Source organism: Myiozetetes cayanensis, unplaced genomic scaffold, assembly GCF_022539395.1.
Source record: "Myiozetetes cayanensis isolate MyiCay16 unplaced genomic scaffold, myiCay2020 scf9, whole genome shotgun sequence".
Taxonomy (NCBI): domain Eukaryota; kingdom Metazoa; phylum Chordata; class Aves; order Passeriformes; family Tyrannidae; genus Myiozetetes; species Myiozetetes cayanensis.
In genome coordinates, this window is record NW_026088185.1 from 22,503,518 (window position 1) to 22,529,607 (window position 26,090).

Here is a 26,090-nt window from a genome sequence, read left to right on the forward strand (position 1 = left end):
CACCTTTGGCAGAGGCAGAGGAGCCCGTGCTGCCCTCAGAGCGCAGGGACTCAGAGGAGGGTGCGGGTGCTGGGGGGGGACCTGGTCTCAAGCTCTCACCCTCGGAGCTGGTTCGACGGAGCTCCCGGGGCCCCTCGCCCTCTGGCCGCTCATCTGACACGCTGCGCAGCCGCGCGGAGACCCGCTCCACTGTGGCACTGATCTTCCTCCGCACAGCTACCGCCGGGGACTCACTCTCCCCACCACCCCCCGGCTCTGACTTGAGGCTCTCGGAGTCTCTCCGCTCCTTGGAGCTGGCCATGGCCATGCTCCAGGAGAAGCGGCGCCCACCGGATGGGGTCTCACTGCCTCCATCCTCCCCCAGGCTCTTCTTCCTTTCAGCAGGTGGGGTCCGCTTGAGGAGCACAGACATCCTCCGGAAGAAGCCCCTATCCTTCTCCACCTCATGCAGGTCCTGCACTGACTTGGACTTGGCTGCCAGCCCGATAGGCCGGTCCCTCCGCAGCTCCAGGGGCACACCAGCTGGCGTGGGACGGTAGATGCCCTCATCAGAGACTGGGGGGCTGGCCAGGTGCCGGTCCTCAGAGCGGGAGCGGGTGAGAAGCTTCAGACCCCGGGTGAGGGATGATTCCCGGCCCCTCTTGAACTTGGCCTCAAAGACCTCCTCCGAGTCGATGTCCTGGATGACCAGGGAGCTGGAGGAGCCGGTGGGCTTCACCTCCCTCCTCAGTGCCGGTGCTGGTGTAGGTGGCTTTGCAGGGCTGGCTGGTGGGGTCTCCTTGATGGTTGATGGGGGCTCCTTGATGGTTGATGGGGGCTCCTTGATGGTTGATGGGGGCTCCTTGGTGGTTGGTGGTGCCTCCTCGGTGGTTGGTGGGGGCTCCTCAGTGGCCGGTTCCCCAACTTGCGTGGCTCCCATGGCTTGCATCATCTTGGCATAGGAAGACTTTATGTGGGTTTGGGGGCCAGGGGCGGGCAGCTGTGGTGGGATGGGCGCTGCTGTCCTGGCAGCCCCCTCTCCACTGGGTCCAACAGCCTTTGTGGGTGACCTCTCCTGCTCCCTGGCCATGGCCTTCTTCCCCGTGGTGGTAGCAGCCATGCTGGCCCCAGGCTGGCTGTGTTCCTCAGGGATGCGTCTCCTTCCGGAGCCAGCCTTGGCAGGGGGAGCCTGGGGGACAGTGGTCTCTGCTGCAGGGGGTGTTGATGGGCTTGGGGTGTCTGATGTCACTGTGGGACGAGCATCAGAGAGGGCCGAGAGTGAGGGGGACTCCTTGAGCCGCTGGGCCTCTAGGCAGGCCACTGGGATCTCCAAGGGTGCGCCAGAGCGTCGGTGCCGGACAACAGGCTCGGCATCCCCGTGGCTGAAGGAGCTGCTCTTCTGCAGCCGGCCCTCAGAGGGGAGGAGGCGTGGTGAGGTGGCCTCACTGGAGGCTGCCCGCACCAGCCGTGGCACTGCTGGTGCCTCCAACCGGCCTGGCCGTGGGACTTTTTTGTCAGGGCCAACCCCCAGGGTCTCCAGGAGGGGACCTCGCAGGCCGCTGACCTTGCTGTCCCCAGAGCTGCCCCGCAGCAGCCGCTGGCGCATCAGCTCTAGGCGCTGGGCGTGATCATCCTCCCCCCAGGTCACCTTCCGCCTCGGCAGCTCCATGGAGGCTGCCTTGGCCAGGGTCCGGCGGGAATCCCGTACCACTCCAGCCCCTTCCTCAGTCCCAGGGGACTGCTGGAGCAGCAGGGCACTGTCAGCGGATCCGCCCCTCTTCAGCTCTCCCCGACGGGCACTCCCTGGGGACTCCAGACTGGAACCCTTCCTCATGGCTTTGCGAGGGTACTCCGGCCTCTTCTGTGCTTCAGGTGCTTCTTCATCAGAGGAGCCAGGTGCCTCCGCCTCTGCACACGGTCGCCGTGGCCCAGCACCCCTTGGCCGCTTTCCCAGAAACACTCCAGGCTTCCCTGTGCCCTGGCTCTGCCACTCCATGGCGGAGACCTCCCCCTCCGGCTGCAGCCCCTCGGCTGGCCCAACGGCCTCATCATCCGTGGGTATCTCATTGAGTGACATGCGGGAGCCAGAGAACTCCACCTGGTGTGGCATGGGGATGAAGGGCAGCTCATCCAGGTCATCCGAGTCTGATGAGGATGACAGTGCTGGTGACTCCTTGAGGTGCCGGGGCACAGCGATGGAGAGGTGATTGGACGTGTCCTCCAGCAGCTCTGGGATCGGCCGCAGCACCATGTTGCACTTGTAGCTGATCTGTGAGCGCTGCAGCCGGCAGAGAGGGCTGGATCAAGCCCAGGTGCATGGCATGGCATGGCATGGCATCATCCTGCCGGTGCACATCACCCCATTTTGCCCAGCACACAGCCCTACCCGCTCCCTTGCTCCCCAGCCCCTGCCTTCACCTGCCATTTCCGACGGGAGAGGAAGAGCTTGAGGTGGTCGGTGCTGATGACCTTCCCCTTGGCCAGCGTCTGTGGGGTGAGGGGACAGCAGTGACCCATGGAGCCTGCAGCAGGCTCAGGGAACCCAGTGGCCGCTTGGCGCTAGTCCCTGCCCAAACTCACCTTAAACCAGGGATGCTCCAGGGTCTGCTCTGCATTGGGTCTCCTGTGAACCAAGACCACTGGGTGAGAACCACCCAGGCTGGGGGACTTTGGCCAGGGTAAGGGCAAAGAGGGTCTGGTTGCCTGCACTGCGTCCAGGCAGGGCTGTGCAGCCAGCTTGCCCTTGGGCATCCCAATGTGCAGGGATCCCCACCTTCCCTTGAGCACAAGGCTCATGCTGGAGGGGCAGGGGATTTGGAAAGAGGACCCTTCAGCACTCACAGCCTGTCGTTGACCAGCACTTTGATGACGAAGCCCTTGGCTTCCCGGGTGAGCCCCTGGAACATCCTCTCCTCAAAAGCCACATTGTAGTTGCGGATGTTCATCAGCGTTGTCTTGTCATTCTCTCCCACAAAGGGGGAGATCCCCGTCAGGCTGCCGAGGAGGAAACACTGTCATTGGGCCGTGGGGACATGGGAAACAGCGTGAGAAGTACAGGAGACTGAGGACAGGACCTCACACCCCAGCCCTGCTGCCAATGGGAGGGCAGAGACAGGAGCAGCTGGGGAGGAGGCTGAGTCTGCAAGGACTCATGTGCATGATCACATCCTCAGCTCTGGAACTGGTGAGGGTATGGGAAGGGTGTCCCTCCCATGAAGGCCCACCACGGTACTTACCAGAGGTATGCAATGACCCCCACAGGCCTGCAGAGAGGAGACCACAGTTACTGCACATCATGAGCCCTATAGGGTGCAGTCCCTGCTGACATAGCAGGGAGCCTACCAGCCACCCCAAGGCCACCCTTACCAGATGTCAGTGACACTGGAGACAGGGGTCTGGTTGACGATCTCAGGGCCCACGAACTCGGGGGTGCCATACTTGCAGTACTGTGGCTCCTCAGGTGTCAGCTCCTGTGCATTGCCAAAGTCGCAGATCCGGACCTGCTCACTGCTCAAATCTGCCATCAGGAGGTTTTCTGGCTACAGAACAATACAGAGCAGAGTGGAGCTTGGCAGGATGCAGGGGCTTTCCCCAGTGCTCTGGCACTGGGGGCAGTGCCTCCCAACTGTATACAGGAATGTTCCCTGTCAGCAGGACCAAGCCCCTGACAGCACACCAGGAGCCCTTCCCTCAGGGCACGGGGCAGGAGGGGTCTGTAAAGGCCTGCACTCACTTTGATGTCCAGGTGCAGGACACTGTGCTGGTGCAGGTAACAGATCCCTTCCAGGACCTGCCGCATGTAGGACCGAACCTGCAAGAGAAGGATTGGGGAGGGTGGGCACTCTGAACATGGGTCAGCCCCATACTGGCCCTGTGCAGAGGAGGGTGTGGGCTGTAACCCCCTTAGTAGCCTGATATAATGAGCATTGCACATCTCTAAGGCTGGAACAAACCCCAGTGTCCTCAGGACTCCTCCCTTCCCCATTACTTTGCTCCCACAGCATTTACTCACCTCCGACTCACACACCGAGGGCTTCCTCACCATCCTGTCCAGCAACTCTTCCTCAGCACAACTGGGCCCCAGTCAAGGAGCACAGAAATTCCATGCTCAATTGTGCCCTGCACCCAGCTCCTCTTCACCCACTCTGCCCACCCATTCCCCCCAAAAGCCTCCCCTAATCCCCTGTGCAGTGCACTCCTGGGGCAGTGCCTGCAGGATACAGTTCCATGACTATGATGACTGCATTCTTCTTCTCAAAGGCATCATGGAAGAAGACAATGCGCTCATGGTCCAGCTGTGAGAGAATGTGTAGCTCCCGCCGTGCTGACTGCTTGGCCTTGGTCCTCCCAGGGATGAACTTGGCGGCAAAGTCCAGCCGGCTGCTCTTCTCTGTCACCCTCCGCAGATAGGAGAAAGCCCCCCTGCAGTGCAGCAGTAGGAACACGGGAAGATAAGAAGCTGGGTGAGCAGGAGACCATCCCTTCCCTGAGCAGCTGGTGCAGGCACTCACTCTGCAGGGAGCTGCCCACAGCTCTCCATGACCATCCGTGGAGAGACTCCTAGCCTGGCTTTTTTCTGGCCACACCAGCTCCCCACCCTAAGCTGGCCCTGCAGCATCCACTGACACCTGAGAGCAGTCCCAGCACACCAGGATCTGGTTTACTATGGAGCTCAATTCCTGTCCCTGTGGTGTCTGGGGTGCCCCATCGTGCCAGCGGACACGTACCTCCCAATCTCCTCATGCACATCATAGTAGTCAGTCAGGCGTCGTGCCTTGTGCAGTGCATCCTCCTCCATGGCAGCATCAGTACTGGGCTGGGCTGGGGGAAGGAAAGGCGCTGGCATGGGGCAAGCCAGGCACCCAGGCTCTATCTTCAAGGGCTGGGGGACCAGTCAGTCATACCTGCCCGCACCACCAGCTCTGCCTTGCAGGAGACCTCCCCAGCCAGGTTCTTGGCTGTGCAGGTGTAGACACCGTTGTCAGGTTCGGCAGCACCCAGCACCACCAGCGAGCACTCATTGTCCTCATATACGAAGCTCAGGTGGCTGCTTTCCTCCAGCAGATCCCCATCCTGAGGGCAGCAGGGGTGTTGTGGGCATCCTGTCCCATCCCTGACCAACTCCCACAACCCTTTCCCCATAGTTAGGGATGGGGCACACCCTGTATCACCAGGGTTGAACACAACCCCTAAGTCCCAGTGCAGCAACCCAGGTGAGGCAGTGAAACGTGGGTTCAGTGGGTCTGTGGGTCAGGAAGTGGTTGGGGGCTCCCAGCCCACCTTGTACCACATGATGTCCGGCAACGGTTTCCCCTCCACCACCACAGCGAAGCGCGGTGTCTCCCCTTCTTGGACATCGATGTCCTCCATGATGGTCTCAAAACGTGGTGCCTCTGCCAAGAGACAGGGCATGGGGCACCACTAGACAGTGTCACTCCCCTACCACTGGAGGGGGGTGTATGGCTGTGAGGCACTGCAAGGAAGTGCCAGCTCGTGGTGTAGGGGCATGGAGCAACATGGGGCAGTGCCACCCCAGTGCAGATGGGAGTGGGACATCAAGGGGCAGGCCACCAATGGCATGTGCCTGCAGCATCATGGGGCAGTTGCCCATTGCTGTGGGGCACTGTGAGGCATGGGGCACTGTGATACTGCATCTCCCGTAACACGTGGATATGGGGTACCATGGGGAAGGGCCACCAATCACAACTCTGTGGGACATTCTGGAGGGGTCCTCTATGGCTCTTGGCCCTAGAGGCAGTGCCTCCCAACTATATACAGGGATAGGACACCCTGCAGCAATGCTACCAATGGCACATGGCTGAGGGACACCATGGGGCACTGCCTCCCCATGCACATGATCATGGGGCACATGGGACACTTCTGCCCAGGTCAGATGTAGGTAAGGGACATTAGGCAGCAGTATCAATGCATGGTTTATGATTTCTCAACCCCACGTGTCATCGCCACCCTATAGAGTGGCATCCCCATGTGAGTGTGGAGCACTGAGGACTAGTATCATGCTATGGGGCAGTGCCCTGATGGCATATGGGCATGTGGCACTGTGGACTGGCACCACCCTGCAGGGCAATGTCCCCCCCTCCATGGTATATGGGATTGGAGTACTGTAGGGTGATGCACTGTAGGGTGGAGGGACGCAGCCCCTCAGTGTGGGGACACCTACCTGCAAGGCAGAGGCGGAGGGTGCAGTGGGCAGTGCCGTGACGGTTGCTCACCTCGCAGGTCAGCAGCCCTGCAGCCCCTCGGCCCACACGCAGCAGCCGCAGGCAGTGCTGGTCGTCATCTGGCATTGTCACTTCGCATGTGCCTTCCAGCTCCCCCAGCACCTGCCCACCCCTGCGGGCACACCAGATGCCACATCACAGCTCCACAGGCAGCCCCAGACGCACTAGCCCACTGATCCCATTCCAGAGCCCCATGACCACCTCCTGACCCACAGACAGCTCCAGTTCCCACCCCACAGCCCCCCAAACTGCTCACACCCCATCACTAGTTCTGCCTCCTGAATGGCTCTTCCCCTTAAAACCCCACAGACAGGATCTCCCTCCTCCCCAGCTCTGCACAGCCCTGAACATCACCGTTGTGTGCACCCCCAGCCCAGCCCCAGGGAAGGAGCCCCCCACACTGTGGGCTGCATAGGAAACTGGTAGGGAAGCCCCTCTTTATCCATCCCGTGGAGTGATGCTGGGCCATGTCCTACCTCTTCCAGGTGACAGTGGCCTCCACATGGTTGATGGTGATGGTAACAGAGGCTGGCTGGCCCTCCACTACATACACAACATCGGGCTTGTCCAGGATGACCGGGGACTCCTCCAGGTAGGGACCTGTCACATGCATTGTCACCACCCTGCCAGACCCCGTGCCGCCCAGCCCTGGGCAGCTTACCACCTGATGAGGGACAGAGACCTCCACCACAGCTACCCAACCCCTTCCCACTGCCCTTCTCACCTCGATCCAGGAGCTGCACAGGCCCCACAGGCGGGGATGGCTTGCTGTTGGTCTTGGGGGTGGCGGTGATGACACGGAAGAGATACTGGGCACCCTTGGTCAGCCCATGCACTGTGTAGGTGGTCTCCTGCACACCAGTCACCAGCACCACCCACTGCATTGTGCCCAGCACTTGCATTTGCACGATGTAGGTCACCGAGTTGGGGTCTGCAGGGGAAGAGAGTCAGTGCAGAGCCCCCAGTATTGGGCTAACCCAAGGGCCACATCACGGCATTGCCCACCCCCTGTCCCCTCACCTATGGCAGTGTCCAGCCACTTGGGTTTGTTCCAGGTCAGTGTGATGGCTCTGCCAGTCACTGAGGCCACGGTGGGGGGCCCATCTGGGGGTGTTGGCACCACATCTGCATGGGGAGGTGGACAGGGATGTGAGTATGGCCACTGCCCCCACTCTTCAGGGCATCTGCCTTACGCTCTGGCAGATGCTGGCTGAGCGGATGGATGAGACCAGCAATTCTCCCTGGTTCCCTGGTGGGGGTCAACCTGGCAGCCCCTGTGGAGTTGGTGCTGCCAGCAAGCTTCATGTGGGACCTGAGAGTCCAGGGATGGGTCCTGACCCCACAAGATGAGAACTGCACTGCTAACCCTATAGTCCCCTCTAACTTGAACTGCCCTGTGATCATAAGCCCCTAAGACCTCACGACAGCACCAGGGCACAGCCTAAAAGGGTGGCTTCAAGTCACTGCACATCCCAAGTGGTGCCTGCTGCCACTTACCAGTGACATAGAGGTGCGCATAGCACGTGGCCTTCCCCACTTTGTTGGCGATGACACTTTTATACACACCAGCATGTGCATGGCTGACGGCTGTGAACACCAAGCGATGGATGTCCTTATCTGGTGGGGAACAGGACACAGGTAAGACCTCAACAGCTAAGCGGCACACAGCTCCCCTCCCTGCCTCATGGGGCATAAATGTCTGGGGGGTGATGCCTTCTCCCAGGGTGTTCCCCCTTCTTCCACCCCAGGTGGAGGAACCCCAGTGGGCGGAGAGGGCAGTGGGGAATCCTACACTGCATCATCTTGCGGTCATCGGTGCTGTCAATGCGGGAACCATTGTGGTACCACGTGATGGAGGGGTAGGGCATCCCGGCCACCTGGCACTCCAACACAGCCTCCTTTGACTCCACCACATCCAGGTTGTGCAGCGGCTTCAGGAAATCAGGCATGGTGAAGCACTCTGTCTCTGTCTCCACCTGTTCTGGCTCCTCCGGGATGGATGGCATCTTCTCCAGCTTGGAGCTGCAAGAGCCCGCACATGCTTATGATGGAAGCATGCTGTCCACAGCCCAGCCCCGATCCCAGGCTTTGCATAAATGCATTGTATCCCAACTCCCAGAGGAGAGCAAGCAGGGGGAAGCAGATTCTGGAGACTGCCCAACTCTTACATCTGGGAGGCAGCAGATGGCCGTGGCTCCTCCACATAGAGCTCGGCAGAGCACTCCACATGGCCATGGATGTTCCTGGCAGTTGCCCTGTACTGCCCCTCGTCCTCGCTGCCCACATGCACAATGACCAGTGAGTGCAGCCCTCCATCCTGCTGTATCCTCACGTTCTCCCCCTCCTGCACTGGCAGGCCTGCAGAGACACACACCAGCATCAGCATCAGAACCCTGTCCAGCATCAGCCAGGTGCCAGCCTTTAGGAGCAGCCCCAAAAGAGATGGCTCCCTGAAGGGCCCTTGGCAAGCTCTCTGGGCTTGGGTGTTACCAAAGTGGGTCCAGGTGACTGTCGGGGGGGGAGTCCCACTGATCATGCAGTCAAAACGCGCCGTCCTCCCTTCCACCACATCCACGTTCTCCAGCTTGCGGGTGAAGAGTGGCTGCACAGAGGGCTGCACCGTCAGCCGGGCGCTGCAGGTCAGCTCATCTGCGAGGAGAGCGGGCAAAAGTGAGCCGCTGTAGCACGTGCCTGTGCAGGGCAGGAGGCAGACTGCGACCACATGGCTGCAATCCAGCAGCCAGTGTGGCTATGGCTGAGCATACTCAGTGCCTGTTGGGGGCTGAGCCCAGGTGTGCGGAGTGCCAGGCTCTGTCCCTGTGAAGGGCAGAGGTGTACAAGTGTGTGCAAGGTCCCCATACCCAGGGCTGGGGCTCTGCTGGCAGCAGGGACCTCTTTCCTCCCTGCACAGCAGTACAGGTGCCAGCAGCAAGGTGAGGGGAGGAGGTCATAGCTGGCCTAACCCCTTGGGGACAGGGAAGTGATGCTTAAGCAGGAAGTGCCACCACATGCAGCACCCAGGGACAGCATGGAGACAGGTGTGGGCTGGATGCTCAAGGTGAGGGAGTTTGCAACAAGGACCATTTTGCAGTGATGGTATTGTCACCCACCCTGGGCAGGGATGGGCAACACCATGCTCAGGCCCAGCCTCACTTCCCCAAGCCCAAAACTGCTGCTGCTCTCAGAATCCCACAGGCATACAGCCTCCTTCATGGAGGGGTGCACAGGCCCAGCCACAGAGTACAGAGAATGCCGCTGCCCCCTGCACTCCCCACAGTCCAGCTGTCCAGGTGAGCTGGAGAGTGGGCTCTGTGGGAGAAGAGGCTCTGGCAGCATGCACAGGCAGTGTTGGAGCCATGGGACAGAGGACCATGCTGCTCTTCCTGAGCTGCCACTGGTGATGGCTTGGTGGAAGAGGGTGGGCAGCCTTGACTCGCTGTCTATTTCCCCACCATCTCCCAGGCCAGCAGAGACGGGTCAGTATTGGAGCTTGGCACTGAGACTCTGGAGCCAGAGGCTCTAGAGCCAAGGGACAGGGACAGCTGGACTTCAGGCCTGCATCCACCTGGTGCAGCCATGGTGCAAATGCATCTTCCCACATTTCGGGAAGCTGCATGCATTCCAGCAGAGGAGCTGAGTGGGGTGGGTCAGGGCTGCAGGGCTTAGAGTGCTGGAGCCTGAGGACTGATGCACATCAGGTTTCCTTATTCCCTTGTCCCCCATCTCCAGCACTCACAGCTACATCCCAGGGAACCAGAGCCCTGAGCTGGGGGCAGGGGGCTCTATCCATCCCCTAGGGCCAAGCCCTAAGTGAGACCCCCTCTGTGGAGCTGCATGCCTACCACTTACCTTTGGCAGTGCTGAGCTTGCAGGTGTAGATTCCACTGTCGTCCTCGTGCACGGAAGTGAGAAGCAGCTTGCACTTGCGCCCATCAAAATGCATCTTGCATTTGAGCAGGGCAGGCTGGAGCAGCCGGCCCCGTGACAGCCAGTCCACGTCCATGTCTGGCGGGCCGGCCACCAGGCACTCAAAGACCGCCAGCTCCCCCGCCCCGACCACCAAGTCCTGCAGGGGAACTACGATGGCCAGGGACTGGCATTCGGGGCGAGCTGCCCGGGGAGGGGGGAGAGAGAGAGAAAGAGAGACGCATCTCAGCAACTGAAAAGCAACCATGAGAAGTGGCAGTGATGGAGTGGGGGTACGTGCAGGGCAGGGGCTCATGCAGGGAGAGGGTCTGGTGCGGCGGGCAGGGAGTGCAGCAGGGAAGAGTGGGAGGGGAAGCGAGATGTGGAAAGCAGAGCTGAGCCGGGGAGGGGACTAGGGGTGAGGGGAGGTGTCCGTGCCAGGAACACACCACACAGCGCTTTACCAAACAGATTTTATTAGAGCTACAAAAGAAAAGGGTCACGGCCTCGCAACCCGCCCCCCTGTCAAGCCCTCTCCCTGGGGAGAAGAGACCCGGAGCGATGGGATGCTCCAGGCAGACACAAGCCCTGGGGCTAGAAGAGACATCTCTTGGTGGCCAAGCTGGCACCTGAGTGGCTGCTGTGAAGACAAAGGGGCCAATGCTCTCCGTCCCCCCCTGCAACTCAGGCAGGGTGCTCCCTTGTGGGCTCCCTGGGGTCTCCTGTCTCCCACACTCCAAGATGACCATCATAGAGCTGCCACTGCACTGTAGCCCCTTCCCTAAAGCCCTGGCCAGCATGGCTGCAACCATGAGCTCAGCTCCCCACTCCCCTTCGCTGGGCACCGAGAGAGAGGCAGCAGGACACGCAGACAGGGACAAACGGATGGAGCAAGAGACAAGACAGCATCGTACGGGCCCCCTGGCCTGGCTGAAGGGGTGCCTGCCACTCCCCTGCTGCTCCCCCCTCCCCGCCTCAATTAGACCTGCCCCGGCCATCCAGCGAGCCCCTGCCCACAGTCGAGGGCCCACACGTCCCCGCGGTGCGTCCAGGACGAGGCGGCGGATGGAGAAGGAGGTAATAACACAAGGTGAGGTCCACTGCCTAAGAGGTGTCCAACTAAGAGCCCCGCAGCTGCGGCTTTGAGAGATGCACCCCCTTATCGTACTCCCCCTGCGTACAGACAAAAACGGCAGTCAGCAAGCAGAAGGGTTAGTGCAGCAGCGACGGGACCGGCACGCACACACATGCCAGCGCCGGCACAAGGGGTGCAGGTGGGCAACAAGTCATGGATCCATCAGCTGACCCCCCAAGAGGGGCCAGGGATTGGGCCATCACCCCTTAAGCCCAGCTCCTGCCAGCCATGGGACATGGGGACACCTTCTGCTCCCACCCCTGTGCCGCCGTGCTTTGCTGTAGGCTGGGAGCATAATCCTGGCAGAGTTCAAGCAATGCAGCCAAGGCCGGGGTGGGATGGGCACAGCCCAGGGGGGCTCAGGCAGCCATCAGCAGGGAGGGCTGGGGGTAGCAGGGCACACACAGCAAAGGGCAAGAGGAGGGAGGAAGCATCACTCATCCCCAGAGGCTCCTTCCCTGGCCTTGGGGACACCAGTCTGGCTATCAGTCCTGACTCCCACTCCCCCCTCAAAATTGCACACATACTTTGGGGTCCTAGGAGGGCTGGGGAGACATAGCAAGAAAAGGGGGCTGGGCAGCCAAGTCCCATGCATATGGGACGTTGCTGGAAACAGGCAGGGAGGGACCCCTGCAAGCTGCCCTGTGCCTGGCACATAGCTTGCAGGCAGCCTGGGGCAGGGAGGAAGTGAGCTGCAGGGCAGGGGTACATGTGCCCTACAGAGCCACCAAGGGTAAAAGCACTCCCTGCGCAGCCAAGGGCAGCACCCAGCCCCAGAAGTGGGGGGATGTGAGATGAAGCTGGGCTGTGGGGAGCAGCAGGGTCTGGGTCAGATCAGCAGGGGATCTGGAACAGCGGGGCAGTGGGACTGAGAGCCTTGCGGCTGCACATTTGGGTGGGGCAGCAGGGCAGCCTGCCTTCTGCTACAGGCAGGCAGCTCCACTTTCCTGTTCCCCACCTGTACTGCCACAGGGAGGACTGGCTACTTATGTAGCACCACCAAGAGGAGTCTGCAGTGCCCCTTCCCCACACAGTTCATGCAGGGCACTGGAGCCAGCTGGTCCCTTGGGTCAGTGGGGGACACACTCAGGGAATTTTACCTCTGACCTCCAGCTTGGCCTCGCACTGCTTGGTGCCATACTCGTTGACAGCCTTGCAGGTGTAGAAGCCGGTGTCAGTATGCTCTGCTGCCAGGATGTGCAGCGTGAAGAGCCCCCGCACTCCCTCTGCCTCCTCCACGTGGTGCCGGCGGCCATACTTCACTGGCTGCCGGTTCCTCAGCCTGCTCGGGAGAGCAGCACAGTCACACCTGGACCAGATGTCCCCAAAAGCCCCTTCTCCGTGCCCAACTCTGCTCAGGATAAGAGCTCCAAGCTCCAAACTAATCATCCCCAAGAGTCACTGTGCCTGTCCACTCCTTCCCTGCCCACCTGTGACCCCAGAGATCAGCAGAACTCACCAGTAAATGATAGGCTTGGGCTCCCCATGGACACGGACACTCATGCTGACATCCTGCCCCTCTAGCACCGACTGGTCCGACAGGGATACCTGGGGAAACAGGGGTCAGAGAGCAGCAAGCACCCGCCTGCACCCTCACCACTGCACCCAGGTGTGTCCCTCCTCACAACAGGAGTACCAGGGGAGCTGGCAGGGTGGAGCCTAGCCAGGTCCTGTGAGCATCCCAGATCAGATCAAGGGGTAGGGAGACCTGACCCAGACCTCCTGGCACTGAGACCTCAGCGCTGCAGTCACGGGGCACTGCTCCCCCTCTGCCAGGTCCTCGGGGAGTTGTTCTCTCACCTCAAAGGAGGGTGCAGCCTTGAAGGTGGTCTCCGGGGAGCCGTGGGCAGCCCCATGCTCAGCTCTTGGCTGCAGCTTCATGGCCGGTTTGTGCTGGGGGGTTCCGGACTCGGGGAACTCTTCCAGGGGGCTCAGGTACTCCTCATCCGATGTGATGGGGCTGGCCTGGCCGAGGGTGGGGGACAAGCTCCCATGTCGCTCCACGACGGGGGCTAGCACAGGAGAGGCTGGATAAGGAGCTGGCAGCAACCGGAGCTCGGCAGGCGTGTCAGGGCACCCCTCCCCACTATCCCGCACCACGAGAGTGGACACCCACTCCGCGGCACATCCCGGCTCGGCTGCGGCCGGCAGCGAAAGGGTGCGTGGCCGCGCCGGGGGAGGGGGTGAGCAGTACTCCGCGGGACGATAAGGGGACGCGATATTCCGCAAGGCGACAGCACGGCTCAAGTGGCTCTTACGCAGCAGCCCGCGCTCCCATCCTTAAGCCGCCCGGATTCCCGGGATGGCTGTCCCTGCCCGGGCCGGCACGGCTGAAGGTGACATTGGCAGCTGCGCTCCCCCCGCAGCCCGCCCGCCGGCCCGCTCCACGGGGGCCGGGATGGGGGACTCGCGGGGTGCGAGATACGTGTAGAGGCCGGGGTGTGGGGTGTGGGGTGGGGAGCGGCTCGGGGCGAGTGGCTCAGGGGGCCGGCAGAGCCCAGCTGAGGCCATGGGGGTGCCGGCCCCATCGGCCTTGCCGCCGGAGCACCCTCAGTCCCCCCCTCTCCCCGCGCTGGGGGAGGCGGAGGACCTGCCCGGTCCTAGGCGAGAGCTGAGCCCCCCGCGCCTCCACCACGCCCGCGGGCAGCCCCCGAGAGGAAATCTGGGGAGCCCGACCCCCGCTCCCCCCGTCCGCATCCCCGCATTCCCTCGGGAAGCACCCCGCACTCACCGGCGTCCCGCCAGACCCGCGAGCCGACCCGCGCCGCACTGCCAACCCGCCGCCGGTGCCAGCGCCACTGCCAGGGCCGGTGCCGGGCACCTCCAGCCCGCAGCGCCACCGGCCCGCTGAGACCTCCCCGCCCGAGCGCTGGCCGGCCCCCGGGGCTGGGCCAGCAGCGCGGGGGAGGGCCCGCGACGGGCCGGGGTCTGTCGGGGCCCTTCCCGGCCCCCACGGCTGTGCCCGCCCGGCCCTGCTCGGCCGCGGCTGCCCCTGGATGTGCAGAGTCGCCACACCACGGAGTGGGGCGGGTTTGGGTGCTTCCTGCCCTCGGGGCAGCTCTGAGCCTATACCTGTTGCCCAGAGACACTCTCAGGATGGGGAGGGCTTTGGGGCTGCAGCGGGGTGGGTATCTCCGCAGCCAGTGGCATGGACGGCAGGTGGGGTACCCCTGGCTAACAGCTTGGTGGACAGGCAGGGTATCCCCACAGCTAATATCTTGTGGGGCAGGGGTCTCCCCACAGCTATCAAAGTGGAGGGCAGAGATATCCCCGCAATTTGTGGACTGGGGAGCAGGCTGGAGCATTCCCATGGTTCACATGCTGGAGGTAGGAGCACCCACATAGTTTGCAGGTTGTAGGGCAGGTTAGACTACCCCCTTGGCTAGCGGTACAAGGGGCAGGTGTGGGGGAAGCCGGACACTGGGCTGCTTGCTGGGCGCCCTGGGATGCTCACAGCCTGACTCCACTCCCACCACGGCAGTATCCTTCCATGGCTGCCGGGAGCACGTCAGCTGCTTTGGTTCAGACAGAGCCTTGTAGGGTAAGGAAGCCGGTTTCTTCCCAGTGACAGCAGCGGCCGAGTTGGCAGCCAGCCTGCAGCGGCGCCAGCCCTTGCTCCACGCTCGCCTGCCGCCCTCCTTCCCTCCCTGCCTCCCTCCGGCCGCGGCACTCACCGGGCCGCACGCTGAGGATGGCACTGCAGCAGGTGGCCCCCACCTCGTTGGTCGCGGTGACAGTGTACAGCCCGGCGTCGGCCACCCGGGCGCTCCGCACCAGCAGCGTGTGGCGCTCGCCCTCCGCCTTGATGGGGCGCGTCGTGCTACTCCGCAGCGGAACCCCGTCCTTCCTCCAGGACACTGCCGGCAGAGGCGGGGGTCACGCGTGGGCAGGAGAGCTCGAGCTCCCCCGGGGTCTGCGCAGGGTCCTGGAGAGACCTGGCACTCCCCTGCCTGGCCTGAGGACCCATGTGCCATAGGTAGCAGCCCCAAGATCCCACGGTCCCTGACAGAGACTGGGGCTGGTCCCTTTCTGCTTCCTGGCATCCGCCTGCCCTCCAGTGGAGGTTGACAGAGGGAATCAAGGCGGCTTCGCTTCTGCCCGGCTTTGGCGACTGCTATCGGCTCTGGATGCCTAGCTGCCCACGTCCTAGCTACGGCGTGCTCAGAGTCCATCAGCCCTGAGCTTCTGCCCCCAGGAAGACACCGAAGCTGTCCCAACAGCAGCCCAGAGTATCACAGAATCATAGAATGGTTTGGGTTGGAAGGCACCTTGATGGTTGAAGGCACCTAGTTCCAACACCCCCTCCTTAGTTCCAACCCCCCTCTATGGGCAGTGGCTGCCACCCACTAGATCAAGTTGCATCACCCGTCCCTGCCAGTGCAGGGCTCAGCAGCCCTTCTCCCACTTTCCCAACAGCCCAGCACAGGCAGACAGCAGGCACCCTGCCCTCTGCACGCTGAGAGGTGGTGCCCAAGCACTTCGCTCCTGTCTGGGGAAAGGTAGGACAGAAGGGGTGCTCCCAGGGTGGGCATGTTACCTCCCCTGAGACATCCAGCTCAGGGTTGGGTGTCCCACTCACACAGTGCAGGTGGGACACGGTCATGCAGAAAGCCCCTCTGCCACACTCACACCCTTGACCCCCAGCCCCAGGGTCACTCACCTTCTGGCTGGGGGTTGGCCGTGACAATGCACTTGAGCAGCACCTCTGCCCCCACAACCACTGCCATGTCCTGGATGGGGATCTCAAAGATGGGGGCTTCCAGGGGGTCTTCACCCGCTGAGACGTAGGAGTCATCTGAGGACTCTGCACAGGGAGAGATGATCCGCGTGGCCATCAGAGGAGTGGAGCAAGTGGGTCCTGTGCCACATTGGGCTGTGTGCACATAGAGTAGGGGTCTCGCAACCCTCTGCCCATCCCCGCCACCACGTGCTCCACACCCTCACTGGGGCATTAGCAGGTACCCAGGCCATGCAGTGGAGGAAAAGGCCACATCAGGGGCCTCCACAGCACAGAGCAAGCAGTGGCATAAGGCAGGGGACAACAGGGCAGGACGTGTACAGCCTATTTTACATGCCCATAGAGCATAAGAGATGAGGTGACAATGGGATGTGGAAGGAGGAGGGTTGTATAGTCCACTGCTTCCCCCAACCCTGCATGGGATGCTGGCTGCTGTACTCCATCACATCAGCACCCACCTCCCAGTTCCTCCCCTCTCATGGGCCTAGCACAAAAGCAAAGGTCCTGGGGCTATGCCAGGAGCCTCAGGCATGTGGACCTGGCACTGCTCTGGCCAGAGCTAGAGCCTAGAAGCTCCCAGCCCAGGTACAGTCTGGTGTCACTGTTGCATGCTAGGATGGGCAGGACATCTCTCCCCCAGCCATGCCAGCATGGCATCCGCTGGGGATGCTTGGACTTCATGCCCTGCCTGAAGCACCGAGCACAGTCCAAACAGCGCATGCTGCAATGGTGCCCTGTGCCCCAGGGTGATGAACCAGTCCAGGGCTGGGGGCCAGAAGTCAGCACCCTGCATCTTTGCTGTGCCAGGCAAGAGGTATGGAGAAGACAGCAAGCACCATGACCTCAAAGCCCAGAAAAACTGGTAGCCAGGCTGGTCCATCTTATGGCATTGGCTGGTGCCAACTACCCTAACCTCCAGAGTCATGTCCCTCCACTCCACCCTGGTGCTCTCTGGCACAGCCTGGGCTTCCCATGCCTCCCAGGGGCAGGCTGGAGGTTCCCCATCCCACTCAGGGGATGAAAGAGGGTAGAAAGCCATGCCCCTACCTAGCTCTGGAGAGGTGGGCCTGGCTCGACGTCCCTTCCCCTTGCTCCGTGTACTCCTGCCTTCTTGAGCCATCCGGCCACTCTCTTTCTTCTCTGACACTTTCATCGGCCTTCTCTCCACCTCCCTGCCCACACCATGCTGTCCTGCCAAGCTCCTCTCCAGACGAGCCTCCTGATCCATCCCCGGCTTTGCCCAGGGCAGGAATCGCACCTCCGTGGGTGTCTCTGGCCGCCGATACAGTCCATGGGGCACAGTCAGCCGGGCAGCCAGAGCTTCGCTCACCGCCCTGGGGCCTCGGGCTCCACTGGCAGGCCCTCCATCTGGGCATGGGCTGCCTTCAGTGGGACCTGCCTGCGAAAGGGATATCCTTCCCTGTGGGGTAGCTTGTGATAATGGCCACTGCTCCTTCTTCTTCACTTCCCCAGTGCCTTCTTGATGCAGACCCTTCCTGGCACCCACATCCTCTGCTGAGCTGGGCTGTCCAGCCACCCCACCACCTGCCGCTGGGGTTCTCCTACCACGCTGTCCCCCTGGTTCTGGCTCCCCGTCGGGTCCCACCAGCATCACGCTGGAAAGTGCCAGGTGCTGGATGACGTGTGTGCTCTCTGCTGGCGGGCAGGTCTTTGGTGGCAGTGCCTTGCGTCCGCCGGCGCCCTGAGTGGAGGGGGTGCGAGGGGTGCGGGGGGCAGGGGGCTCGCTGGCTGCTGGGGGTGAGGGTGCCGGGGGCAACCCGGCTTTGCACAGCTCCTGGGAGCGCCGCAGCTGCTGCTTGGAGACCGTCCGTTTGATGCGGGTCAGCTCCTCTGCAAACTTGTGCTCGATGGCGTAGACACGGTTGGCAAACTTGCCCCGCTCGTCAAAGGATGCGGCTTTCTGCCGGAAGGCCAAACGCCGGCACGCTGCCGTGCTGCCCGGCTCCCAGTGGCCGCCTTCCCGCAGGTCCTCCCGCGAGCCACCCGGCGTGCTGGCACGGCGCAAGCCAGAGCCAGGCTGGTCGAACGAACGGGTCTTGCGCAGGGGCAGGCTGGAGTGCGTGGGGAAGGGGCTGTCAGCCTGCTCCAGGCTCCTCTGCCGCTCCTCAAAGTACTGCAGCCTCTCAAAGATCCTGGAGCCGGCACGCACGAGCTTGGGAGATGCCCGGACAGAGATGCGGCCAGAGGTGTCACTCATTGGTGTTTGGGGACGGGACTCTTGTGTGCTGCCCTGTGAGTACCCAGAGGACTTGGGCCTCTTGATCTTCTCCTCATACTCCTCAGGGACAACGTCCTGGTACTCAACCGGCACTGAGGACTTCTTGCGTGGGGTCACGGGTGTGAAGGAGGGGACGCCAGGGCCACGGGCAGCAGGCTGGGACACAGCACCAGTGGGCAGTGGCAGGCACGTGCCAGCACGGGGAGATGGTGAGCGGACGATGGGTGGCTTGGCAGTCAGCGGCAGGGCAGCGGGGGATCTCGGGGGCTCTGCGCCAGGCTTCGGAGAGACAGGGCCTCTGTGGAGGTCATCTCTCCGGTAGCCCCCCTGGGGGATGCTGCTGCAAGGGCAGAGACAGAGGAGCATGGTTCAGAGCCGACCCTCATACCTGGCTGCATCCCAGCTCCCAGCCTGCAGCACAGTGCCCAATGGGGCATGGCCAAGGGGGGCAGACAGTCAGAGCAACTATGGGACATGGGAGCCTTGAGGAGCCCTGGTGAGGGCATCCAGTCATCCCAAGGCCATTGGGAGCTAGCTGGGTTATGTGAGAGTCCTGGGCTGCTGGAACACAGCCACGTCCCCTTGCCCAGGAATACTCACATAGGGCAGCAGGGTGATGCTGGAATACCCAGTGAATCCCATCCCCAGGGCCACCACGCAGACAGGACCCAGGGCTGGGGTGTGCCCCAGTTTGCTGGGGTGTCCTGGTGTGCTGAGACAGGGCAGCACAGTCCAGCTTTTCCACAAGCCAGACAGGGTCCCCAAGGCTACAAGCCCTGCCTGTGCACATGCTGCTGTGGGCCCGTCCTCCCACCCCACTGCCCCCAGAGGGGCTCAGCAAATGCAGAGCAGAAATCATAAGTTGGAGATGAGGTTCTGGTGGAACAAGCAGCCTCGAACGAAAAAAAAGGGTGGGATGGAGGTCAAAGGAGCAGGCCTGCGGGGATGGAAACCAAAGGTGGCAGGGAGGGACAGGGGCTCTGAGCACATCAGCAGGACCTGGGGCAAGCAGCATGTCCCTGGCCCCTACTGCCACCCCTACGTAGTGGAGACTGTGGTGATAGAGACTTGCCAGTGGGTATCCCAGGCTGCCATGCACCTCCAGTTCCTGACACCCTAGGCTGCACAGAGTGCCCTGTCTGGGTGGGATGGGAAACACCCATGGCACAGCCCGTGGGTTGGATGCTGTGGCTCACACAGAGGCACAGGGGACACCCCCAGCCTCAACCTGGCCACAGCAGAAAGGGACCCCACCCTACATTACCCCTAGCCTTGGTCACTCACATCTCCTCACCAGGAACAGGCTGCCTATTGCTCAGAGTCCCCACTCCTCATCCAGGATGGTGAAGGCAAAGAAAGCCCAGGCAGAGGGGAGGAGATGGCTGCAGGGATTGGATGGAGATGGCCCCAGCGTGATGTCCCCTCTGTGTGCTTCCCCGGCTACTTACACGTGGAGTGAGAGCGCCCGTCCTCGATACAGGCTGAAGGCGCTGCCGTAGGGGTCGCTGGCCACTGAAAGGCTATCCTCTGACCCCCAGCTTGTGCCCACCAGATTAGCCCGTGATGCCCGCACCAGCGGCTCCACGCCCAGGTGCCGAACCTCGGCGCCACATGGGGCCGGTGTGTTTGCTTGCCTTGGGGTCCCCTGCGGCTGCGACCAGGCAGCAGGGCGGAGGTAGGGTCCCCGTGAGGGGAGGCTGGCATCCGTCTCCTTCTCCACCACGGTCTGCTGGCTGCCCGACCAGCTGGAGCGCTCCTCTGCCTGTGACAGGGCCAGCACCGAGGTTGGCGTCGTGTTCATGGAGGCGTCCACGAGGGTGTCAGACCCACCTGAAAGGAGAGGGATGAACCTACACCAGGTGCATGTGGGGACAAGCCCAGTACTCTGCTTGAAGAGGGCTGAGTCACCATGGGGTGTCCCAGTATGTCCTGAGCAGCACCCTACTGCCTCAAACCCTCTCCCCTTTGCGTGGGTGGATCACAGCTCCCCCTCCATGGAGACCCCCGAAGCTGGGCCAGCAGAGGCCTTGCAGGGAATCATGTCCAGCAGCTGGGTCTGGGTCTCTGTGCCAGCCAGGCATCCCTGCTCACCCGTGGGGGTGCTGAAGGCTGTCTCATCCTGGAGATCGCTGCGCTGTGTCACCTGGGGGTCGCTGGATTCATCCTCACCTGTCTCCGAGTCTGGGGTGGAAGGGAAAGCAGGTGGTGAGGAGACACAGGGACAGCAGGCCACACTGGTGCTGCCCCTTCCATACCCACTGGCTTCAGAAGCAGGAGAGCAGTGCCCAGGCAGCTCCAGGGCAGGGGGCATGATTGTGACCTGCATGGACAAGCTGCCAGTAGGGAAAGGCAGGACTGAGAGTGGGAAAGTCCAGCAGGGCAAAGGCAGGCAGGAAAGGACAGGCAAAGCAGTCAGGAGCAGTGTTAGATGATGGGAGAGAGGGAGGCAGTGCCAGTGGTGGGAATGCAGCTGGCAGGGGCAGCATGGACATGAAAAGGCGGAGCAGGGGGACAATGGTGATGATGGGGCAGGGTAGCAGGCTGGAGCACAGGGCCCACTACGAGTACATCAGGAAGGGGTCTTCCTACCGTAGCTTTGTTTCCTGCAGGAGCGGAAAACTTCGCTTCCATAGGGGCAGCAAGAGAGAGAGAGACATCAACACCCGGTTATCGGCCCGGCCTGCAGAGATGCGGGGGGCAGCAGGGAGGGCCCTTGTCCCCAGCATTTCCCCACCGTCTCCAATCTGCACCATATTCACTGCACGCCACTCCAGCACTGCACAGAGACCCTCTTCGCACGCACCCTCCCACCTGCGCGGTGCACAGCACCATCCCCTCCCCACGCTACAGCCACATCCTGCCCAGCAGGACAGCCATCTCCTGTCCCTGGAGCTGCTGGCCTCACCACTGCAGTATCCATACATCCCTATGCTCCGCAGAGCACCACAGCCTGGGGCTGAACCTCCCAGTCTGTGCTCCAGATGGGCGCTCTGGGGGTGCTGGAGCACACGGACACATGTGTCCATGTGCAAGAATCCTCCCTCTGGCATGTACACATGTATGCTCTGCCCCACCAGGGCAAGTGCTGCACAATACAGCTGTGCTGTGGGGCACAGCTGCAATCGATAAAGCCAAGATGCTCAGGGCAGAGCATCAGTAAGAGCCTCCCCATGGGTAGGATGTGGCAAGGCCAGATCAGTGTCACCCTAATGTCCCATTCCAGGAAAGCCAATGCCATGCAGCCAGGGAGAGACTGATTTTCCTCCTTGCCACTGCCCAAGTTCTCGCAAGCTGCCACAACAGATCCCTGCAGTAAGGAACATGTCCCCTGCCCCACCACTCTTCCCCTTCACTGTCAAGGCATAGTGGGGGGCCACACTGCTTCCCCCATTCCAAGCCACTCCCCTGCAGCCCGGCACACTGCCAGCTGCCCCATGCACTGCCACTGCATTAGGCTCCCCATCCTGGCCACAACAGCCTGGTAGCCCCTAAGGAAGTAGAGATGTGGGACCAGGAGCAGACCAGGCTTGTGGGGGACACTATGAGCCCCTGGCTGACCAGGACCCTATTTTGGGGCTGGCAAGATGCAGCCCTGCCCTGCCTAGCCTCTGCTCGCTGCCCCCTGCAGCATGGTGGTGGACCATATCCTGGCACATTTGGGGTGGCGGGGGGAGTCGGGTCCTGGTAACTCAACGCACCATGCGTGAAGCGCCCGAAGCGCCGCGAGTGGCCTGTCTTCTGCAAAGGAAAAGAGAAGAGAGTGTTACCCATGGCAGGGCGACATGCACCTGCTCACGCACGCACGCACGCACGCTGCTGGCATGGCGCACCCGCACGCACACACCCCGTCCTGGCACACGCAGCACTGCTCACACCCACAGCTGCTCACACACAGTCCGGCACAGCACACGTGGTGCTGCTCACACCCTCCCACTGGCAGGGCACACCCGGCACCACTCACACGCACACTCGCTGTACACCCACGGGGTACCCACAGGCACACGCCCCCGCTCACACGCAGAGATGGATGGGTGTAGGTGGGCACGTGTAGCGCATGCCCAGCCATGCACACACACTCACCTACACCTGTGCGTGCACGCACACACACACAGTCTCCCTGGTGATGGCACTGTGCACCCCAGCCCTGCGCCTCAGCCCATGCCCAGGAGTGACAGCTGTGCCACCCAGGTGCCCCAGAACCGCTGCCTGCAGCCAGCACCACCTGCAGCAAGGTCTTCGCCTGGGCTGCTGCCCAAATGCCCCTTCAAATCCACCCAGCCAGTGTGGGGACTGGGCCAGCAAAATGTCTTTCAGGCACTGGCCCAGACACTGCCATGGGCACTGTCCCAGACCAGGGACAGCATCCTCCATCCCCAGAGGAAGCTGTGCCAGTTGCAAGAGAGGCTGCCTGGCACATGCAGCACGGAACTGGTCCATCAGTGCAGGGCTGAAAGTGCAGGGGTTGTGCTCGCCCACGCTGTCTGGGCAGGCAGGTGGGACCTGAGCATGATTTGGAGATGCCAGGAGCTCCCTGCCAACTTGGCTGCCCTCTGCGCCGCAGCCCAGGGCTGGGCACCTACTTGCCAAGGGAGGGACGGGCTAAGGGCAGCCTGTCTGCCAGGCCCGGTGTGCACAGGCACCATCTCCCAGGAAAGCAGAAGGATGGGGTGATCTCCAAGGCAGGCAGGAGCGGGAATGCAGAGTGCAGACAGGCAGGGTTGGGCTGCCAGGACTAAGCATCCTTCCTGGCCAGTCTGGGTGACAGGGTCTCCCCAGGACACTGACACCCCATGCCCTGTCTCCCCAGTGTGGAGCCTAGGGCTGGGCACCCAGCTATCTTAAAGCCCTTTGTTCCGCCAACCCCTCCTGCCCCCACAGCTCCCAAGCAGGTCACGGACAGCCAGACCACAGGGACAGCCAGCCACCAGGAACAGACAGCCAAGCATGGCCAGCAGTTAGTTGCCCTTGGAAGGGCAGCTGCTGCCACTGTAGCAGCAGCCCCTGCACATGGGCAGAATCTGGGGGCTCCCACCAGCCCCTGCCTGCATGCAGTGCTGGCCAGAGGGCAGCGGCTGCACGAGACACATTTGTATTCAGGCTGAGCCAGACTTCACCTCCCCTCCTCGGCTGACTGTGCTGGTTCTGGCTGGCAGCCCGCCTTCCAGGCCAGGGAAAGATAGATGAGTGATTAACTGCACCATCGGCGGATAATTCCCCCATTAAAAAATGAAAATGCAATTGAGTGCCATTATCGGGTACTCTTGTGGCTTCCCCAGGGACTGGCGCCATCGGCTCCCCATCAAATATGGTGACTGCACCCAGCAGGCCTGGGCTGGGCTCCGTTGCCCAGAGCTACTAGACCCCTCCCCTCTGCCCCACAACAGGTCCCAGCGGGATCAGGGCTCCCCACAGGCTGGACCCACCTCAGGCACACAGCACCCACCCGCAGCCCATCAGGGAGCAAGCACTGAGTGATGCAGGGTCACCCCCAAACAGGAGGTGAAAAGGGGGCAGGAGTAGCTTGGGGCTGGCTGTGGGGCCAGGGTCTGCACAAAGGTGACAGACAGAGAGAGGGGGTAATCCTCCTACTTAGGATTTCATTTGCATTTGGGGTGGAGGAGCCTCAGGAGCATGTTCTGTGCCTAGCCCAGGGTGGAGAGAAGAGCTGGCTGAGACCAGCACCCAGTTTCAGCCCTGCCCCACAGGGCAGCTGGGTGAGGTATTCTTCCTGTGTGCTAGACATGGATCCACCTGCTCAGGCTGGAGTCCTGCCATGGCCCAGGCATGGGACATCCCTCACCATGACCATAGGGCCAAGGGGAGTCAGGGGAGGGAAGGGCCCCTGGGACCATGGAGCCTACCACCACCTCATATATGGAGCCCAGCACCACACGACACTGGTGCCACTTGTATGAGACAGGCAGGCAGGGAGCAGGGATGCAGCAAGGGGGAGAGGGAATGTGTGGCTTGCATGGTGCAGAGACACAACCACTGTGGGTGTTTTGATATCCCCCCATGCTTGGCCAGCGGTGCAGGACCCTGCCCCACTACACGGGCAAGCCCCTGGGCTTCCTGCCCCCAAGGGCATACGGGGCAGCCAGGCTGTGCAAACCCCCCTGCCCCAGAGGGACACCCAACACCTGACTCCCAGTGCCCCTGCAGACCTGTGTCCCCCTGTGCATCCTGCACCCCTGGGAAGGGGCTGCGGGTGACAGCTGCTCCCCGGTCCCTGCTGGGTCACCAGGTGTGGTGACAGCGGGGAGGCTACGTGCCCTCACTGAGCCTGTATGCCCCAGGGAACTGGGGGTGGGGGGCTTCCTGGAAGTATGTTCTCCATCCTCCACCCCCCGCCGAGGCCAAGTGACGTCCTTGTTCCTTGCTCAGCAGCGGAGCGTGCGGCGGGCCCGCGGAGGAGCCTTGCCTGTGCCAGGCATGCTCCTGACGCGGAGGGGATGACGCATGCAAAGCCTCGTCTCCAGCTCCGTGACCACCGGCAGCGGGGCTGGGGGGAGCCATGAAGCAGCCTCCATTTCCCCCCGGCTCCGGAGGGCAGAGAGGGGAGAGAGCGGCGTGGGGGGAAGCCCCCGACGGGGGCCCCATCCTGGCTGCTGGCACAGGCGATGCTGAGCCCCTGCCCCCTGCCCCTCCTGCCCGGGCTGGCGAGGCCAGGCAAGCAGCTGGCGGCTCTGCAAGCGGGGCTGGAGCCGGCGATGGGCAAAGCCCTGGGGAGCTCCGGTGGTAACGGCAGGGCTGGAGGAGCACCCCCTCCCCATCTTTATCCCCATTCCCATCCCCACTATCATCCATTCTCATCCCGATCCGCTCCCGGCACTGCCCCCTCCTCCCGGCACCCGCCGGCGCGGCAGCCCAGAGCCCTTACCTGGAAACGTTTCTTCACCCAGATCTTCTTCATGCTTCTGCAGAGCCCTGCTGGCCCGGTGACACCGGCTCAGGCCCGTCAGGACGGCAGCCCGCTCCCGGCGGGGTCCCCTCTGTCAGCACGCCGGGGCGGCAAGCGGTGCTCCGTGCATCCTCCACGGCCGGCAGCCGGAACGGTGGAGGGAGAGGAAGGGGCTAGCCAGGTTGGGCTCTCAGAAGGGCTGGAGCTGTGAGCATGAAGCATCACTGGAGCGCTCCTCCCTCCATCCTTCCCCCGCCTGCCTCCGCCTCCGCCTCCCTGCCAGCCCTGGCACACAGTGACAGCGGCGGGGGACAGGCAGGGCACAGGTGGTGGGGGGCGAGGGCAGCCGTCGTAGTGGGGGGGTGGGGGGGAGGTGCATCTGGGGCGGGCACATGGCCTCCCCTCCTCTGGCTTTGGCTACACAGCACCCAGGGGTACCTTGCCAGGCAGTGTGGCTGTACCACTGTTCTCCATCATCACTCCATCCTGCCCCACAGCCTGGGACAGGGGTTCTTCTCTGCTAGGACACAGCCCATCACTGCGGCTCCCACCTGAAGGCCAACTGGGATAGCAACAGCACAACACACCACGCCAGCACTCCGTGTGCTACCTCCAGAGTGTCCCCAAACAGGGCAGCTTCACTGCCACAGCTGCTACAACCCTGCACCCAGCAGCACAGCCACAATGCGCTATGGCACTGCCTAGCCAAGATCCAGGTTCACTATCACTGCCAGCCTCCACTCAGTCCCCCACATCTCCAGTCACTGGCAATGCAGAAAGATCCCCTTACCAAGACACAGGTGTGGGTCACAGCACTGCTGACCTGCTTGTACGTGACAGGAGCTAAATAGGGGCACAGTCCTTCACAGCAATCCCCCTGGCAAACCACACAGCCTCCAGCACCAAGCACTCAGTCTTCTCAGGCAGACCTTGTACCCTGCCCCCTGTGT

The 26,090-nt window shown here is 62.4% G+C and overlaps 1 protein-coding gene across 1 annotated transcript in view; it reads right to left on the reverse strand.

The window, feature by feature from the left end:
• SPEG (striated muscle enriched protein kinase) overlaps window positions 1-25,408 on the reverse strand; it is a 31,035-nt gene extending 5,627 nt beyond the window's left edge. Inside the window, 32 exon segments of the mRNA XM_050339600.1 lie at window positions 4-2,257; window positions 2,398-2,466; window positions 2,560-2,602; window positions 2,821-2,973; window positions 3,216-3,242; window positions 3,346-3,518; window positions 3,713-3,790; window positions 3,992-4,052; window positions 4,201-4,401; window positions 4,707-4,800; window positions 4,884-5,052; window positions 5,260-5,372; window positions 6,161-6,333; window positions 6,698-6,821; window positions 6,946-7,152; window positions 7,242-7,346; window positions 7,719-7,838; window positions 8,014-8,243; window positions 8,390-8,579; window positions 8,712-8,870; window positions 10,071-10,331; window positions 12,363-12,544; window positions 12,722-12,810; window positions 13,063-13,274; window positions 14,937-15,119; window positions 15,923-16,066; window positions 17,048-18,579; window positions 19,688-20,069; window positions 20,331-20,420; window positions 20,829-20,858; window positions 21,938-21,977; window positions 25,120-25,408. Of these exon segments, the coding sequence (XP_050195557.1) occupies window positions 4-2,257; window positions 2,398-2,466; window positions 2,560-2,602; window positions 2,821-2,973; window positions 3,216-3,242; window positions 3,346-3,518; window positions 3,713-3,790; window positions 3,992-4,052; window positions 4,201-4,401; window positions 4,707-4,800; window positions 4,884-5,052; window positions 5,260-5,372; window positions 6,161-6,333; window positions 6,698-6,821; window positions 6,946-7,152; window positions 7,242-7,346; window positions 7,719-7,838; window positions 8,014-8,243; window positions 8,390-8,579; window positions 8,712-8,870; window positions 10,071-10,331; window positions 12,363-12,544; window positions 12,722-12,810; window positions 13,063-13,274; window positions 14,937-15,119; window positions 15,923-16,066; window positions 17,048-18,579; window positions 19,688-20,069; window positions 20,331-20,420; window positions 20,829-20,858; window positions 21,938-21,977; window positions 25,120-25,152 (7,921 nt within the window). The 5' untranslated portion in view covers window positions 25,153-25,408.
• Between the last annotated feature and the right edge of the window lie 682 nt (window positions 25,409-26,090).